General features: G+C 51.4%; 2 protein-coding genes across 4 annotated transcripts in view; one reads left to right on the forward strand and one right to left on the reverse strand.

Moving 5' to 3' along the window:
* VAMP7 (vesicle associated membrane protein 7) overlaps positions 1-7,151 on the reverse strand; it is a 23,434-nt gene extending 16,283 nt beyond the window's left edge. Inside the window, exons 1-2 of one of the 3 annotated variants that reach the window (XM_059824238.1) lie at positions 6,286-6,320; positions 5,162-5,646 (exon numbers count right to left, since the gene is read on the reverse strand). The gene's annotated coding sequence lies outside the window, so the exon portion shown is untranslated. Of the gene's footprint in view, positions 1-5,161; positions 5,647-6,285; positions 6,324-6,846 lie in introns of those variants that run through there. The other 2 variants (XM_059824240.1, XM_059824239.1) reach the window with 2 other exon arrangements.
* Positions 6,428-14,219, forward strand: LOC104254307 (DNA-directed RNA polymerases I and III subunit RPAC2-like). The gene is made up of 5 exons (XM_059824592.1): positions 6,428-6,466; positions 10,750-10,847; positions 12,388-12,464; positions 13,588-13,670; positions 14,020-14,219. The coding sequence occupies exons 1-5, from the start codon at positions 6,428-6,430 to the stop codon at positions 14,065-14,067; spliced, it is 345 nt and encodes a 114-aa protein (XP_059680575.1). The 3' UTR covers positions 14,068-14,219.
* The last annotated feature ends 4,214 nt before the right edge of the window (positions 14,220-18,433 follow it).

Genomic DNA, 18,433 nt, shown 5'->3' on the forward strand with positions numbered 1-18,433 from the left:
ATCCAGTACGTCCATAAGCCTCTTTTCTGCTTAGGAAAGACTTAGGAAGACTTCTCACCCCGCAAAACCCAAAAATCTTATTTTTCACTTTGCACATAGGCTATGCCCAGCCAGAATTTCCACCCCTCTAGCACTGACTGAAGGGACCTATCGATCTGTTCTGTATCATGGGTCATCCTACAGAGCACTGTGTGGACAGATCTGCCCTGAAGAGCTTATGCTTTCATGTGAACTGATGCACAGATGATCATGGCAACAGTGGGAGACGTGGCAGAGGAATGCAGAGCTGTTAACGGGCCATGAAGTTGAGATACGGTAACTACCCCACGGCATCAGGGTTCACTTCGTCAGTCTGAGCTTGACAGATTCAGGCTTGGCCAGCAACAGTCCAGGGAGGTGGTGGAGTCACCATCACACTGGAAGCGTTCAAGGAACATGTGGACATGGCACTGCGGGACATGGTTTAGTGGGCATGGTGGAGTTGGGTTGGTGGTTGGACTTGATGATCTTACAGGTCGTTTCCAACCTTAATGGTTCTGTGAGGTTATCTCTCAAACCTGCCACAGGTTTAAGAGCTCAGCATTGGAGGGGAAAAAGAATAAACTCGTGGATTTATTCAGAGAATGCACTCCACAGCTAAGCCACAACCACCTGGGAGCACTGAGGTATTCAGAGCCAACACTGCCAAAGGCAACAGAAGGCAAAGGATGAGTTTGACAAGGGGCTGCAGCAAGCAAAGCGGGAAGCAGAACAGTAAGAGGTCTCGAAGGACACCGCTTCGGAGCACAGCACCCAGCCAAGCGCACTCTAGAAAACCCATGAGAATTCATAGTGCCAGTAAAGGGGAAGGGAGAACACAGCAGACAAAGCCTCACACCACGCAGACGCAACTTCCCAGACAAGTTCCTCTCCTTCACTCTTCCTGACCAGTAATACAACAAAAGGGCATCAATAACTGAAAGGGGGAGGAAGCACCGGAGCACTCAGCAGCAGCCCCCCCAAACAGATTTTCTGCTTTCACTTCCTCCTGGCCTAAAGCTGGCACTCCTCCGACCTATATACGTGCCCCTCCCTTTCTACCAAGGACAGGAGGGAAGCCCCTTGTGCTGCTTTGCACAGCTTGCTTCTCGTTCACCCTGTCTCAGAGCAAAACCTGTTTTCAGAACAAAGGCAACTTGTTGCATTTACCTGCTGCTCTTTTTGATATGACAACTTCCCTTGTCCTCACTTACTGTGTCCAAGGACTCACGCACCACTTGTTTCCCAGCCACCGCTCCCACCTAGGTGCCAGCCTCATCTGGACACAGCTCAGGGATTTAAACAGGATTTAGCTCCAGCGACATGCTTGCACAAAGCCTGTTAGGAAGAAGGGAGGTGAAGAGTGCCCACACCAACAGACCCCCTTTTGCTTCTGGTGAAGGAACTGGGGTTTGCAAACAGCTTGTACCTCTCCCTTCCAGACTGAAGCAAGCTCCAGCTATTGAAAAACGTCAGTACAAAGAGACAACAAACAGCTAGGTTTGTTTTTGTTTCCTCCCACAGTCACAGGTATGCTGGCTTGCAGGCTCACAACTGCCCTCTAACATCAAGTCTGTCAGCATTGCAGAAAAATCCCAAATTCTTTTACATCTAAGAGGAGATGACCTTTAACATAAGGGCAGGTGGTGCTTATTATGCTCGATTAAGTAGTGTCTCTGTCCACCTGAAGATTACAGAAGTTACAGAATATAGCAAAGCAAGGGCAACAGTTTTTCCCCTTATACACTTGCTAAGGAAACTCCTCAGTGCAAAGATACCCAAGGAGAAAGAATATAAAGCAGAGAAGAGAGTCATGATTACTCACTATCTGTAATACAAAAATGAAAAGAAAGTTCAAGAACAGGTTCCAGCAGAAGGAAGTAGTTCTTCACATAATGCACCCTCTGAAGCTCGTTCCCAGATGTTATCATGGGGGAAAAGAGTTCACATGAGTTCAGAAAGTAATCGACAAGTTCACAGAGGAAAAGAATCACTATTAAATATCACCCAAGCAGCCGCTCACTGGAGTTTAAGAGTTTATCATGAGTTTCTTCTACTCTTCCCTAGGCATCCCACCAGCCGCCGCAGAGCCAGGCCCACCTTCGGTCTGACTCAATACAGCCATTCATAACACTGAGAATCACCTACTCCACAGAAGTTCAGGATTTTTTTTCCATGGAGAAATACTATGAAGAGCAAGTAATATCTTCAAGTAGCGAAGCATGTGGCCCCCCCAAGTCAGATCCACGGTCCAGCCCCAGTCGAGGTTGTGACTCTCACAGTACTCGAGCTTTAGAGCTGCTCTTGCTCACCACACTGCTCTTCTCATACAGGAACAATTAAGAGTCATACCAAGGCCTGCGAAGTCCCAGTTTAAAAGCAAATGCCTTAAAGGAGTTTAAAAACAAGGCATCCTATCATCTCTTGCAACACTTGAACTACCAAGAACATCACATGACAAGCAGAAAGCCAAGTCATTTGCAAAGCCTCTTAGAAGCCCGACCACAACCTTTTCCTTCCAGCATCACTGAAGGAGCCTGCCAGATCACATCTTGCTGAGAGTGTTTCAGAGCTGCCCCACTACAGACAGTCCAAACTTTCCTCCAGAAAGCTGTACCTAGAAGAGCCCACAGACTGGTCACCCCACAAACACACAAACCATTTGGGGGTGTTCCCAGCACTGAGCTCTCTGACATTCTGCCACAGAAGACTTATGTGGCCAACTTAGCAGTTCAATGGGGTTTTTTTAAGCCAGCCTTAAATTGCTGCAGCAACCACATGTTGATTGCACTAGAGCAGGAAAAGTAGTCACAGATTCCAGTGATATTTTGCTGCCTCTGGCCTTAAAAAGCTGCTCTCAGCTCTTCAAAGCACAGTGCTACAGACATGAAAGGCTGAGGGTCACAAAGTGGGACTCTAGTGCTCTAAAAGTCAAGGCTCGCCTACCTCTAGTTAAACACAAGCTGAGTAAGTTACTAATCACATGTCCCCCCTCCACAGACTTGAAGAGACCAAAAGCTTTAGCCTGATGCTCACATCATCATCTAAGATAGGTGTATTTGCACATGGCATTGAGTAGAAGTGGGGATTCCTCAGAGCTAAAACATAAAGGAATGAGTAACTCCTTGGAACCTTACTGCAGGAGCCACTACCTCCACCTGAAGAAGCCAAGGAAAAACACAGACCCAACACATTTATACACAAAGATGAAACAAAACTAAACCTTGGATAACTCAAGTTAAATGCTTATCACACCAGAGACAAGGGCAGCCACACAGCTGATTCTGATCTTGTAAAAAGAAATGATTAACTGCCATACAACTGTTCCTAGTTTCACCTGATTAAAGAGACAGCAGCTCACTCCCGTCTGACAAGGCCACAGAGAGAGCACAAACATTTTCCCAGCAAAAAAAGTAACACCTGTGGCCAACAAAACACAATTAAAAAAATATTCAACTGACCACTCCTTCACAAGTGATTCTCTACAAGCTTAGGCTCATCCCCTGTCCTACACCTTAGCTTTGACTAATTTAGCCAGAAGATGCAAACTACACAAAATGCACTTTATTCTGTTTTCCACTCACTCAACACCTGATCTCTTCAGGTGCTGCCAACCCTGGTTTTCCTACCAATGAGGAACTGCTGAGCAGCATAAGTCAAAGAATTTGTGAACAAGTACAACAGCACACCAACCTGCAACAATACTAACTAAACCAAGAGGAATTTATTATACAATCATGTCCCTTCAGATCCACCAAGATACAGTTGTCTGCAATGTTTTGGCCAGTCCAGCAACTGAACCAGAACTCTGTCGGTACATGGTACAACACCAGGTCACAGCCAGGAATAAACAAACACGACTAAGCAATCCAGTGACTGTCAAGTATCAAGACACCAATCTCATCACATTGCAGTCACTCAATGATCAGGACCAATATAAAGGAGCAGTTGTAAAAGAAAAAACATCCACAACCCCCCCAGCACACTCGCTGCAAATCAGCAGCCTGCAAGGCAGTGAGCGACTAACCTCAGAACAACAAAGCCCACACAAGCAAAGGGACACCTTAATTCCCAGAGTAGAAGAACTCCAGGTTCAAACCGAGGACTATAAAGTGGTTTAGACAACTTCAGAAAGTCTCCGTTCTTTTAATGTTGGGTATTTGCAGAACTCGCATTAGTGAGGCGAGAGTTCAGTAGCACCACAAGGAAGGGGACACTCGCTGACACTGTAGGACCCCACAGTCCCGCACCAGCAAAGACATCAACTCCCTGAACTCACAGGCCTCAGCCTTCCTTAGGAGACAACAGCCACAGACTTCACGATGACTCCTGCCCTCAGCTTTGAGCAGAATGGATTAAACGAAGTAAAACAGATTAACAAGGAGTGTATTTCTCTCTACAAGCAGCATCTCGTGCAGCCCTGTAAAACTCATGTATTACTTTTGTTAGTAATACAAATCTATTAAACTGCTAGAGAGCGTCTCTCCTCAGAAGTTACAAGACAGCAGGAATTAAATCCATTAAAATCAACCTCTTTGTATAACCTAGAGATCACCACTGTTTTCTATCTAAACTTACAACACTGAATGGCTGGAAGTAGCTAAGACCAAACCTTCCTAAAAGAAAAACGCACTTAGAGATATCAAGTAGGCTTTTCATGGAAAGGCTCCAAATCAGGAGGGAAAGGGGGAAAAGACGGTGTTCCTCAGCCACCCAGAAAACACCACGGATCCAAAGAGCTCCTTAAGCAGTGCCAGAAGCATCTGGCGGCTAATGGAGAGGAAGCACAAAGGTGAGCCGAGTATTGCATTTGTATCGCAATGACTATTTACTCATTGCAAGTCATGCTGCAAGATGCAGCATGCCGCCTTCTACAAGGTCTCTCATGCTATTTGGCAGAAGGGCACAGAAAAACCTGCAGCATCTTAAAGAATATCAGAGACACAGGCTCAGTCTTTAACGTGATGTTTACAACTTCAGTAGGGACAATTCATTATTTTCAAGTGAGACACAAAACAACTTGTTTGTTGCTCTGACTTCAGCAAAGATTTAGAATAAACTATCAGATGGCAGTTAAGACAGCTGGGGCAAGACGTGAACCCAGAAAACTGCACCCATCCTCCATCAGCAGCACGGCCCTTACCAGCCAAGGGTGACAGTCCTTCCTCTCGACCAGAAGATTCACAGCCTCAGTGCCAACAGGTGATGGAGGAGGTTACCGCTTATATTTCCAGAAATCCTCTTTACAAAAAGCAAGGGGCATCGCATTAATACTGGCTTTAAACATGAAACAAGTGCAGGTGTCGCAACCCTGCGAGTTGCAAACTGCCCGACTGCAATAAGAAGATCGTTTAAGTACGGTGACTTCAGCGGAAAGTAGCCTAGACATCCCTTTAACCCTTCCTTGGCATCTGCAAGTTATTGTTTCTTTAAAGGTTATTCCAACGTTAAGCCCTGTAGTTTATTTGTTCATTTTAAGCCTGAAAAACATGACGTTCATGCACCAACTTAACAGAAGTTTAGCTTCCTCTCTGCCTGCATAGCTTACTTCAGGTCCCGCTTCATCATTATGGAAACAAACCGCTAGATAAGATTAATCCAGCTTCTCTTCCACGCCCATCACCTTTTCTGGAAGGCAGCATAACACGTTTTAGAAGAGGGGTAAAGAAGCAGAACCGAGCAAGCAGCTCTCTAGGGAGGTACCACGTACACCCTAAAGCATGCTTACTCGCAGCATCCCCCCAGACCCGTGCCCCCACCGCAAGCACAGCTGCAATCACCGCTCACTGCCCGGTCTGCGAAACCCAGGCAGCCCCCCGCTCCCAGTCACACCAGCAGCGCGACGCTCCGGGGTTAACCGCAGCCCAGCGGCCTTCCCCCCCGGTACCCCGGCAACCCGCTCCCCAACCCCAGGCCGCACCCGCCCCCCCGACACCGAACGAGGCCTCCCCCCGCCGGCGGCACCGGCCCGGCCCGAGAACCGGCCCACCCGCGGGGCCGGGGCAGCGGGGGACGCCCCGCCAGCCTCCTCCGCCGGCGGGGAGGTGCCGCCGCTGCCCGGCTCCCCCCACCGCACACGGCTGCCGGCCGCGCGGGCCCAGCCCCACCGCCCGCCGGCCCAGTCACTCAGTCCCGGCCCCGCTGCGGCCTGCCGCCCCCGGGGGGAGCGGAGACAGAGCCGCTCGCTTGAGGGCAACAGGCGACTCTCCGGCGGCCACTCCCGAGGGGCCCGGCCTCCCCGCCGGGCCCGGGCCCGCCGCCGCTCACCGGCCGCCGCGGCAGGAGGGAGCGCTCGCAGGGCGCCGCCGCCCGCCGCGCTCCTTAACCGCCCCCCGGCCCCGGGCGGCCGTGACGCGCTTCCGGCGGGGGCGGCGCCGCGCGGGCTGCTGGGAGTTGTAGTCCGGCGGCCATGGCGGAGGAGGGCGAGAGGAAGGCCGCGCTGGAGACGGTGAGTGAGGGCGGCCGCCCGGCGGCGGGGGACGGGGCGGGGGTCGGCCCTGCTCGGCCAGCGGGCGCTGAGGCGCGGCTCTCCCCTGGCAGCGGCAGCCGGGGCCTCCCCGGCGCTCCCCGGGCCTGGCGGGTGCCGGCCCAGCACGGGCCCGCGGCGGAGGGGGTGTTGGCGTCGGGATAAATCGCGACAGCGAGGATCGATCCAAGGGAGAGCCGCCTCCGCAGGTCGCCCTCGGCCGCATCCCCGGGCTGGTGCTTCGTCCCGGCGGCGGGAAGCACCCGGATCCCTTCGCAAGCCTGCCCGGCCGGCCCTCCTCTGTGCCCCGGCCCCGCAGCCCCGCCCGGCCCTTTCCAACCCCTGGAGCCGCTTGGCTTTACCTGGCATGGAGCGGCTGCTCCGTTACGGGGTCTGCGAGCAGCAGCGGGAGAAAGGAGCGGGGGAAAGCCGGCAGTGCTTCCCGAAATCGGAGGGGCAGGCAGGAGCGTGCCTTTTCCTTGGATTTCCTGACGTTTAGCTGATTGAGGTCGTCCTACAGGGCACAGAAGCAGCCAGAGGTCGGGACTAACCTATCTTAAAACTAGTTAGGAGTAACATTTTCTAAAACGAGCCTTGCTTTTTAAAGATGAACTGCTCAGCGCTGCGTAACACCAGGCCTCGGGCGGCTTTGCCCGTCGGCCCCGGCAGCGCGCCTGTCTCCTCTCTTGCACCCGTTTGGGGTTGCCGAGCCCCGGGGCAGGAGCTTACGGACCCTCGTCCCCCTCCGGTTCCCGTTGCAGGCAGCAGCAGGCACTAGATGGCACTGCCCTGCAGGCGGACAGGGCTGCAGGCTCCCGGCTGGCGGTTACACCCCGTCACCGCGACAGGGAGAGCTCCCTGCGCCAGTCTGTCTGTCTGTCAGCGGGAAACGGGAGAGCTGAGCACCAGGACAGCCTTGCAGGAGAAACGAGTGGGCTCTGAAAGTTGCCTGGTTTTAAAAGGTGCCTTTGGGGAAGGCTTAATGCAACAGTTTTCCATAGTCTCTCAATCTACAGCCCCTAAACTTTTCCTAATGGTGCAGCAGACCCCAGAGTCTCTTAGCAATAGTCTGGCTTCTGCTAGTTACCTTTGTCGGGCTCTGTAGAGCCATATTCTTCTCCCCAGTTGTGCAGGCCACAGGCTGAAAGTCACAATTGCACCAGGAAGCCCAGTCCTAATCCTGCAAGTCTGATCTGATGAATGAAATTGATCTTTGGAAGAGCTGCGGTTACTAGAGAGACCCTTGGCAACAAACCAGCAGATTCCTCCATGAGGAATGCAGTACCATATGGAAAACAGGAGGACATGTAGAAAGCGATACTGGCTCATGAAGATCAGCAAAGGACTATATATTCTGACGTAAAAGACAAGTTATGCATAAACTGCAGTGAGTGTAGGAACAAGTGAGTTGTAGGACTGTTCCCCACCCACTTCGTGTCTGGCTGATCCCATCTGTCTCAGCACTGTGCTAATGTATGCGCCACGGCACTACCTAGGCACCACATACAACGTTAAATAATTCATCATCATAAATCACAGCCCCTCTAAGCAGGAGAGCTTCTGGATGATGCGAGATTTCAGCTCTTAGACTTGTGTAGCTGGTAGAGGAGGAGGGTGTCCGATGTGTGGGTGGCCGCGTCGCAGGGGCCATATCCTGACCTTCCTGGGAGGGTGTACCACAGATCGTCTTGAGGGGAGGCGCAGGTTTTTCCATCTCTGTTGGCTCTGAGGGACTCGAGTGAATTTGATCAATCCTAAAGCTGCCTCAAGATCTCATCAGCTTTTCCTTCTGCCTCTACCGTAATACAAGAACAAGAACAGCCCCTGTTTCAGGGCATCAGGGCTTTTTTTTTTCCGTTACAAGTCGGCTCACAGGAGAACAAGTTTTCTTGTGATGAATAGTTTGATAGCTGGACACCTCATAGATGAGACTCAGAAACACCCTGAGAAATCTCAGCTTTCTGCCTCAGGGCACAGACCCGATTGCTGCAGGTCCAGGGAGGAATCCATCTTTCAGGGAAATGTGTTGATTTTCCTCAGAAGCATCGAACAGTGTCTGTGCCAGAGGCAAGATACCTGACTAGGTGGGCCAATGGCTTGATGAGCAGCAGCGAAGCTTGTGGTCCTGCTGAGATCCAGAGTTGTATCCAAGGTCTCTCTGCAGGAAAGAGGGGAGAGAAGTTGAGTCTCTGTGGAGCTGACAGGTTCAGCAAAATGTGTTCCTTACAGCTGCGTGAAAGAGCTGTGCTCTGGCTTTCCTCTGCCACTGGGTACTTAACGCTGTGCTAAGGAGGCAGGGACAGCTTAAATTCATTGGGCTGCTGCTCTGAGACACTTGCTGCTGGCCCAGCCACCATGCCAGAGATGCGTCCGTCCCTTCCTTCCTACACCCACATGTTTCTTCAGCTCTGGGAAGGAGTCTGAAGTCAGTGCAACTCCCAGCACTGCGTGTTAAACTCCCGGTTATCCTGTTTTCCAAATCATTTTTATGCAACATTAGTAACTCAGCTGTAAATATTTGCTCTCTGTCTGGAAAAGCATCTCTTTGCCCCCATGTGTGCAGAGCTACACCTGAGCTAAGGTGTAACTCCTGTCGTGTGACCAAATTGCAAGAGTGTCACTGTCCCAATGAACAGAGCCGTACCTGTTTCGTGGGCGGGAGGGTGGCACTGGGATTTTGGTACCTGGGCACACTTCTAACCCTGTGACTGAATGCAGGGAGCAAACTGGGGGCCAGGCGACCTGTCCTGGCATGCGGGTGCCTCCAGAGTTAGCCTGCTCTTGTTTGGGCCTGTTGTCTTTGGAAAAAACAAGCTCTCAAGTACAACTGTTGCTAATAATTTTAATAAAGACTTCCTTGCAAGGCCTCACAGTAGGAGAGACTGAGGCCAGGAGCTGCTTCTGGGAAGAAGGTGCTGGGTCTAGCAGGCAGGAGAGCAGGCAGGGTGTCTCATCCGTGCCACTAGCTGCCCAAGTGACCTGCATCAAATCACTTAAACATTTTCGTTCCACACCAAGGGACGGTGGTTTTGCCACTCACTGCCTTATTTTAATCACCAGCAAGACTGACCGCTTTGGTTGTGGATTGCGAGATGCTGGGAGGCGAGGGAGACCTTATCGCTCCAACATGCCCATTGTTGATGTGATGTTGCTGCATTGCACCTACCCTTCTGTGATAGCTGGTGCGTAGGGAGCCTGCCCTTGAATTGTGCTGCAGGTCTGGGTGACCTCCTCCTCCCCGGAAATCAGTCTGCATTTCCCTTCTGAAATGCAGAGTCAATTCCCCATGGCGGCCGTACCTGCAGAAGGAGGAACAGGACAGCTAGGGGGGTATTACTACCCGAGGGGAAATATGAGTGGTTATAAAACCCCTGGAGCAGTTGAGGGTTTGGCTGCGGGCAGGATGCAAAGAGATCAGCACTCATCTTAGCCCGGCTCCACACTTAACCTTGAAACCTCTCTCTGCTGCCGAGAGAGGAAGCGGTTGGGGGCTGTCTGGGCACGTCAGGCTCCACGGTGGCTACGCTGAGCCTGGGGAAAGGTCAGAGGCTCAGCAGCCCTCTGACAGCTAAGCAATTAATTAGGTGACTTGTTGGTTTTGGAGGGGATCCCAAACCAGTCTTCTCAGGAAGCATTAGCTGGTAAAGCTCTTTTCAGTCACCTGAGTCAAAACAGCAGGATTAAGGGCCAGCTGCTGGCATTGTGGGGCTTATCACATGTGGGGCTCAGCAGCCTGAGGCTCACCGGTGGGCTCCCCAGGCTCATCCTAACCATGTGAATTTGGGCTTACAGCTCCTTTTGGTTTTGAACTGGGATAGGAGTTCCCTGCTGACGGGCAGCATTCTTCCCTGGGGATGTTTTGACTGTCCCTCTCATTCCTGTCTGGCTGCGCGCTGGTGGTGGGACCTGGGATCACACCAACCTGAACAGTCACTCCCAGTCTCTTTCCACCATGGGTCCTGAAGCCACAGCTTTCTTTGGGCTCCTCTTCTATCCTGTGAATAGGAAGGACGCACAGGCACTTTGATAACCGGGGAGAGGTTTCTCTAAGGTCTGTAATTTTGTACCTTTCCCTCCGCTGCAAAGGTGCTCTTGGTCGCACCGCAGCACCCGAGACATGAGCCATGGAGATGGCCCAGCCAGACCTACAAGCCCTCCCGGTTACTCTGGTGAAGCTGAGCACAATAGTTTATTCTTCACCCTGGGGCTGGTGTTCATTACCTCAGAGAGCCTTACAGCATCTCTTCTTTCCCCATTTGCGGCAGGTCCAGGCGGATGGGACAGATGGAAACTGCATCACGTTTGTGTTGCACGATGAAGACCACACACTCGGCAACTCCCTCCGATATATGGTCATGAAGAAGTAAGTGGAGCCTCTGTGGTGCCTGGCATCGCTGACGGTACCTCTGTCTCCTACTCTGGCCTTCTCCTTACTATCCTGCATCTCAGTTGCTGCCGGAACAACACAGATGATCAAAAACTACCTCTGCGCATGCCTCTTTGGGTCTTTATATCAGACGTGGTGCCAAAGACTCCTTACCTACCACCTCTCTCCACAGGATTAGCTTCTTCCTTGTGCTGTTAGTGTCAGGACCCTAAGATCACTAATAGGCCTTAAAGAGCCTGACCAGCCACACCTGGGGCCTCCACCCACACCCTGTCCATGGGCCTGGGAGCCCCATTTAAGCTCAGCTCAGGGCTTTCAGTCCCTCCTGAGCTATGTTGTAGGAGTATGGGTCTCCAGCTCAGCCTGAACTGGGTGGTGGACTCCGTTCACTTGGATGCTGACCTAGGGACTGACTTCCTGGCCTGACCTCAGCCCTTCCTCATCGTTGTACACCTCCTTGGTGATCACTGGGTAGTGTCTGACCCTCATTACCCTCACCTGACATGACACTGACCTGCAGATTGACTTCCTGGCCTGACCCCATCCCTTAGGAACAGCCAGCCCTCGCTGCTCCTTGATGGTTAGTTATGGAGGAAATTTAATGTCTGACATGTGAAAGATTTCTGAATGTCTTATTTGGCCCTGGGTAAAATGATTCACAACTCCGTGTAAGTACACGTGGTCAGGCAGTATCTGTGTCTCCTTCTGGGACAAGCGCTGTCAGAAAAGAGAGTAGGAACAGCCAGTATTAAAAAAATTGATCATCTTTCATGCTTGCATGAAGCTGCAGGAATTAATGCTGAGAATTAATTATCCTGCTGCCTCCATCAAAATATACAAATAGGTTCACCCTGGTTGCCCAATTTTATCGAACTAGGCAGCACTGAGGGTTTGCGAAGATCTATCGGTAAGCCTCAGAAGAATTACAGCAGGAAGTTCAGTGCGTCATCTCAAATGACAATTACATTGCAAATGCCATGTGAATTCCTCTGATAAATCGCCATGACAAGAAAAACAGCAGGCTTCTTGCAAAGGCCCGTTCTTTCTGCTGGGCACACAAATGTTCTACCAACCACCTCAGCTTATGAAGGCAGATGCCGTGCAGCCTGCAAACCATCTCAGTAAATCCTTGCGGTGCCCTAGAACCGTAAGACTCTTTTGCCCAGCAGAACTGCAACAGGTTTGCATAGTGAGGTTTCCAAGCATCCAGGATCCCCTGTTTGAACCATGCAGGCCTGCTAGTGGACTGCTGGTGGTGCCAGGATGGTGGCTATGGTCGTGCCAGCCCTGTCCTTCCCCTGCAAGGCTCCAGCTGCAGCTCAGAGACAGATGGGGGTATGTGAATAAGGTTACGCAGGTGGTTTGTCTTCAGCATATCCCTCCCGTAAGACCCTCAGTCATTTTAGAAACATCCTGAGGCCCAGCAGGTCTGGGGTGGCCTGAGCCTCTGACTTCCCTGAGATTTGCAGTGGATTGGCCTGGGTTTCACTGCTGTCTTCTCTCTCCCCTCCTGCAGCCCTGATGTGGAGTTCTGTGGCTACTGCATCACGCACCCCTCTGAAAGCAAGATCAACTTCCGGATCCAGACCAGAGGTATGGGTGTGCACGTTTCCTTTGTGTCCGGGGCCCTTTTTTTGTGTAATTCCCCCTGCTCATGTCAGGTTTCCACCATGAGTCATTTAAATAAAGAAAAACACTTTTCTCCCTCTCCTCTGCTAGCCGCCTGCAACTGCTGTGCACTCTTGCTCAGCCGGAGAGGCTGCTCTGAGCCGTTATGCTGCAGCTCTTCTGTCTCCCAACTGTAGGGCTGAGCCAGATGAGGCCCGAGGAGCCCACAGCCCTGCCTGGTCCCAGGTATCTGGGTTGGCTGGCAGCAGGCACCGAACTGTAGTGTCGGAGTAGAGTAGATGTGCTACTCACTGTCACAGATGATGGGTGCTCCATCTGCCCCTAAATCAGCACGGTGATTGGAAAACAAAGCCGAAGTGTGCTGACATACGTAACTGCAATGAGATAATTTGTTTCTGCTTCTCATTCTCAGCTTGCTTCTCAATTCCCATGTCTTGCAGCTTTGGTTATCGAGCTGTGACCCGAAGCTCTTTTGAAAAACCTCATCAGTCTGTGCTGTCTTTTGACTTGCCTCCCAAAGAGGACTTTGTTCCCTGATAACAGATAGCACTGACAACTCTGAGCCTCTTGTGGTTGCTCACTCCTCCCAACACACCAACCCCTTCAGCTCAGTCCACTGCCCTCCATCCAGGCCCTGCAAGCTCCACAGCTTTGTCTGCTGCCTAGAGGGATGGTGTTACTTCATTCCTTCCTCATGGGGCTGTTCCCTTGAACATCAGATATGTAGAAGCCACTTCCTGGAAGCAAGTAACTAGTTTGTGCTTGCTAACTCTTTCATTTCCTAAAAATAATTAGCGCTCAGGCTGTTGGCCTTGCCAAGGGAACCCCTTCCCCATGGGACTAACTGCAGGGTAAGTGTCTGCTGTTCCTGCGCCATAGCCTGGACCACCACACTGAGCTCAGCTCTCAGGCTGCTGGTGGGAGGGAAGTGTGTGGGCACACACCTGGTGTAAGAGCCTCTCCCCATCATGGGACTGCCCTTGGGCACGGTGGTAACAGCCACGCTGCCTCAGAGCTGCGAGGGAGAGGGCTACCAACCCCTTTGGAAGGCACCTCCCATTTCACTAACTCATCTTCTTTCCTGAAGGGGCCCTTCCTGCTGTTGAGCCATTCCGGAAAGGGCTGAACGACCTGATGGGTGTTTGCCAACACGTGCTCAACACTTTTGAGGTGAGACTATTCCTGAAGAGCTCAGGGGCCTTTTCTATCTCTTGGTCTCAGAGGGGAGAGGAATGGGCTGAGACCTGTGCTGGAGGCACTTTTGACATGAAAAACCTGGTAGTTTTTTCAGACATTCTCTGCCTGACCTGCGGTATGGCCTGGCTTCCTTTCCCTTGGAGTGACTGTAAAGCTCAGTCACGTCTGAAAGTACCTGGAGCTCTGTCGGAGCTTCTCGGGTCCCTCAGCCTTTCCAGGCACTGGACAGAGAAGTCACAGCACACCCCGGGGTGGTGGCACTGTGGTATATGAGTCCCTCAGATATATGCTGTTAACATTTGTCCTTTGCTCTTGTTTGCAGAGGAGCATGAAGGAATACAGGGCCCAGAGGGAAGAAGAGATGCAGTAGCATTTGGGGATGGCAGTCCCCATGGATGTGTGTAACGTCTGTGTGTTGGATTCCCTGTGTCAATAGTTTTTGTTTGGTTGGTTTTTTTGTGACTGCTTTGATGCAAACCTGTATTTTCTCTTATAATAAAGTTTATGAAGTTTGATGCTGCAGAGGTGACACTGCGTTCAGCTCAACACGGGTGTGGAAAATGATAGCTAGAAGGCAGCTCTTTCACTCTTCCATCTTATTTCTTTCCCTCTCCAAGTGTCGTTGCTGTTTCCTGCCCAGGATTTTCAGATCACAGAGTTTGCAGGTAGTCTGGTGCACAGAATTAGTCTGCCCCGGAGTCCACAGGGAGCAAAGGGGTTCAGTGCTGTGTAAAATGAAGCTTTTAGAGAGGCAGCATCCTCTCCCGACTTAAATCTTTCTGTTCCTGGCACCAGTGCAGTTGACTTCAACAGATAGGGCCAGCCTTCCTTTCTAAACAGATCATTATAAAATGATACTCTGCTCATTTGGGGGGTGAGATGAGTAAAAAACCACTTGCCTTTTTTAACCCCCTGAAGAACGCAGACAAAGGCAAGCCCAGACCACTCCTCGTGAGCAGGCTTAAAGGGTACAACACTGAAACCCCGGCCTTGTTCGCATCTGGTGGCAGCTAGCCAAGTGAAAGCCTTTTGTTGGGTGTAATGTGGCATGAAATTGCAGGAGTTTTTCTGCTCCGTGCCAGGCATAGGATTGCGAACCTTTCCGGTTTGCTCTGCACAGAGGGCACACCGCTTGTCTCTTCAGTGGAGGTCCGCAGTTACCAAAGGAACCTGCTGACACTCAATTAAGTATTTAGCAGACTTTGCAGACCCCCTGCTGCTTAATAAGAAACAGCCAGAGATTTTCCTTTCAAACACCAACATGTTTTATTAACATACAGAGGAATAAGAGGGAGGATGTAAAATGTCAGGTTTTCTCTACAAAATCATTCTTTCAAATACAAATTGACAGACTTGGTCTCTCTGACAGGCTGGCGGTGGGTTTGTGTTCGCAGGCATTAGGCGCAGAAGCCCGCTGAACCCTACATGTCATAATAAGGCTCCTTTGCCTCTCAGTTTGCTGCAACGGTGTCATCCTGCCGATGCCAACATGATCCCACATCTATAGTGGGCAGCTGCTGTGGCTTTGCTTTTGGCTAATCCTGTCTGGCCTGGTTTCTTCATACTGGAACCTCTGGGTGGTTAAAGCGCGCTTTCACATAGGGCTTGGGGTGCGTGGGGAAGAGGGGCTGCGCCTGGTGGGTGCTGGTAAGTGTTTCACCCCGCTTCCTAGGAACAAACACAGGCCTGGGGACTTTCTGGTCGGAGAATTCCCCAGCCCGAGCAGGAGGGAGACATACAAAAGCAGGAAAGGAGTTTTCCCAGGGTAGGGGGGAGAGAGTGAAGGGGTGAATAAACCAGGAGCTGACTTGTGCACCTGGGCTCAATCGCAGCCCAGGTGTCATGGAGAATATCTATCAGGGCTTGAAACCCAGCTGGTTATTGACCTGCTGGTCACTTCCTCCAACATCCAGGGGATGCTGCGGGCTAGCTGTTTGTTCCCCAAGCTGGGCTGCAAGGACCACGCTGTTCCTGGATGTCCTCTGCCTGAGGAAGCAAGGAAAGGATGAGCACGCCCGTAACTGTACAGCTCTCCCCTGTGAATGGGCAATAGGAGCTGGCAGCAAGGACCTGTCTTGCCGTCTGCACTTCCATGACCAGCTAAAACCTGCTCATGCATGCATTCCTTCTTTTCTGGTGTTCATTACTTTCTCTCTGAGCTGAACTCGCTGGTCCTGGTGTTGGTTGTAGCCTAAGGGAGACCTTCGAGGGCCAGGAAAGTGCCGTTTGGATGCCAACGCAATATAAGAGCTTTAAAAGGGTGCCATTTCTAGCTGGTATCTCAACTCTCTTCTCCTCTCTCTCCCCTCTCACACTTGGTCAAACTTTATGACATTGGTTTTAATAGGAGACATCTGGGAGGAAAACACAAGGGGAAAGCGATACCAAAGGAGGCTGAAGTCGCTGTTAAACAGACGCGCAGCAAGTGATAGCAATGGCCAGAGCTGGGATGAATTCATGTCAGTCTGTTTGTTGCAATATTAATAATGTGCAGATCTGAGACTGGTTTTGAAACATTTAAGGCTAAAATGTTGATCTGAGTGTAGCTGCTAATGCAGGAGTGATTAAATCTGCTCTTGGCGCGTAAAAAGAGACATTAGCCACTTGGGGCCCAGGAGGTTAAGTAAGGTAAAAGGATTCCCCTGTGTGCCTGTAATTGGTATCTGTCTCGTGAATATTAGCAGGTCCTGGCTGTTCTGCCTGTCCTTAGGAGAGGATCATGGCTCTTCGGCGTTTGGGATGCTGCTCCTTATGGCATTACGAAAGGTCACTACTGGGAAATTGTCAAGATGCTTCAATCTTCACTGAAATGAATGGGAGCTGTGCGCTTAAATATGCTAGTTCCCATGCACTGTGCAAGTATAAGACAGAACAACTTTTGCTCAGCTGCTGGCAGGCACTAAACTGCATGACTGCATGCTTTGCTCTTGTTTTAAAGTGATAAAGCTGACTTTCACCAGTTGGGACCAACTTTATTTTGCAGCAAGGAGGGAGGCACCAGCCAGGGACAGGTCTATAGCTTTAAACTCCTAAGCTGCTTTTTTCTTTGCTGTTTCACCTTTTTGGCACTTGTGGCTTCTCTACCGGGAGGACACACAGAGCCTGATGCTCTCTCCCACTTCTTTGAGGCACTGAGTACGTTTTAGCTGGCTCCTGTGTCCCCGAAGTATTTCAGTCCTAGAGACCAATCTCTCCCTCCCCCATGGCCTGGTACAATGAGCCGGTGTCCGCATCCCTCCTGGGTCTGGAACGATTGTGTTTCTAAAGAAAGCTGCTTCTCCTGACTCTCTGCCCAAGGGATCCTGTCTTCTGACAACTCCAGTTCATTTGGCATTATTTCTTTTTAATTAAAGGCAGCCCTTAATTCAAATGGCTGGTGTTGCAGGGTCAGGCTGGAACAAACCAGCTGAAAACTGGCACCTGGGCTAGCAGAGGGGCAATGTACGTGCCAGGAGGGCAGGGGTGGGCAGGACAGAGGAATTCACGTCCCTTGCATCTCTGCGTGCTCCTCCTCAGCTTGTCTCCAGTGCTGATTTGGGGCTGAGACTGGCCCTGCTCAGTGCATCTGTTGAATTACCTACTGTGACCCAGACTGACCAGCTTTACCGGACAGGTCTCCAGATCTGACCCACAGCATCCTCTGCTCGCTAGACTTGTGGCCTTCCCCAGGTCGTCCAGGCTCTAAGGGCTGACCCAAACCAGCCCCCAGCAAGCGAGTCCCCTGCTTACCCAGCGTTTCTCACCTATATGGCTCTCACGGTGGGGTCCCCACAAGCCGGGGCTACGCTCCAGTCCTGTGCAATGCAATGAGGACCCCAAGAGAGAAGGATGTTGGCTCAACCTGTGGCCAAAGCACCAGCTGTTTCAGGTGAGCAGGAGGGACACCATAGCCATAGGGTCAGAGCATCCCAGTTAGCTGCTAGCATCCTAAATACTGCCTGTTACGGGACTTCTTTCCCTGACAAGTGATCTGATGCCTCCAGGGACCTCCCCATTGCGTGGCCCAACAAGCAGACCCTCGTTTGAAGTGACGAGAGGTTTGTAATTAGTGGAAAACCCCTGGTGATGCACGTGGCAGCAGACGGAAAGGTCAGCACATCCCATCCGTCTCTTCCCACCCTCCCTTCCAGCCACCAGCACCACACAGCTGCCCTGGCACCTCCCGAGCGCGCTAGACCCGGAGCTGGGGTGAGCATGTGAATTTTAGGGAGTACCAACAGAGATGCAATGGTGGAGATGTTAACCTGAAGCAAATCGCCGCACAGCGGCTGCTGGCAACCCGGCAGGGCGGGCTCTGGTGCGTAGGAGAGGGCCAGCCTCATCCTGGCGGGAGACAGTCAAGGAAATGGGCCATCTGGAACTGAATTTGCCCCAGTTTGGGGTAGGGAGGAATGTGAGTGAGACGTTGCATTCAGCTGGATGTGCCACTGGCTTACCCACCGCTACGTCCTTGGAGTGTGGTCTGAGGTGTTGATGTGGTGTCACAGAATCCATTTGCCTGTAAATGTGGACAAATACAGAAATACATAGAATTCAGATTTTTTTATAAGCGCAATCATTAAAAAATATCCTTCTACTAAGATGTCTGCGCTGGAACATTTCAGTCCTTATCGGTTTTCTCCGTTGACTTCATTTGTCCACCGACGAAGTGCAGCCAGCCCTAGGGCAGAGCACAGCAGCAGCGCTGCCAAATTGATACAGGCAAATCTACTCCGGTGGGTAGGTGAGTTTATAGA

The sequence above is a fragment of the Gavia stellata genome, chromosome 14 (assembly GCF_030936135.1).
Source record: "Gavia stellata isolate bGavSte3 chromosome 14, bGavSte3.hap2, whole genome shotgun sequence".
In the NCBI taxonomy this organism is placed as follows: domain Eukaryota; kingdom Metazoa; phylum Chordata; class Aves; order Gaviiformes; family Gaviidae; genus Gavia; species Gavia stellata.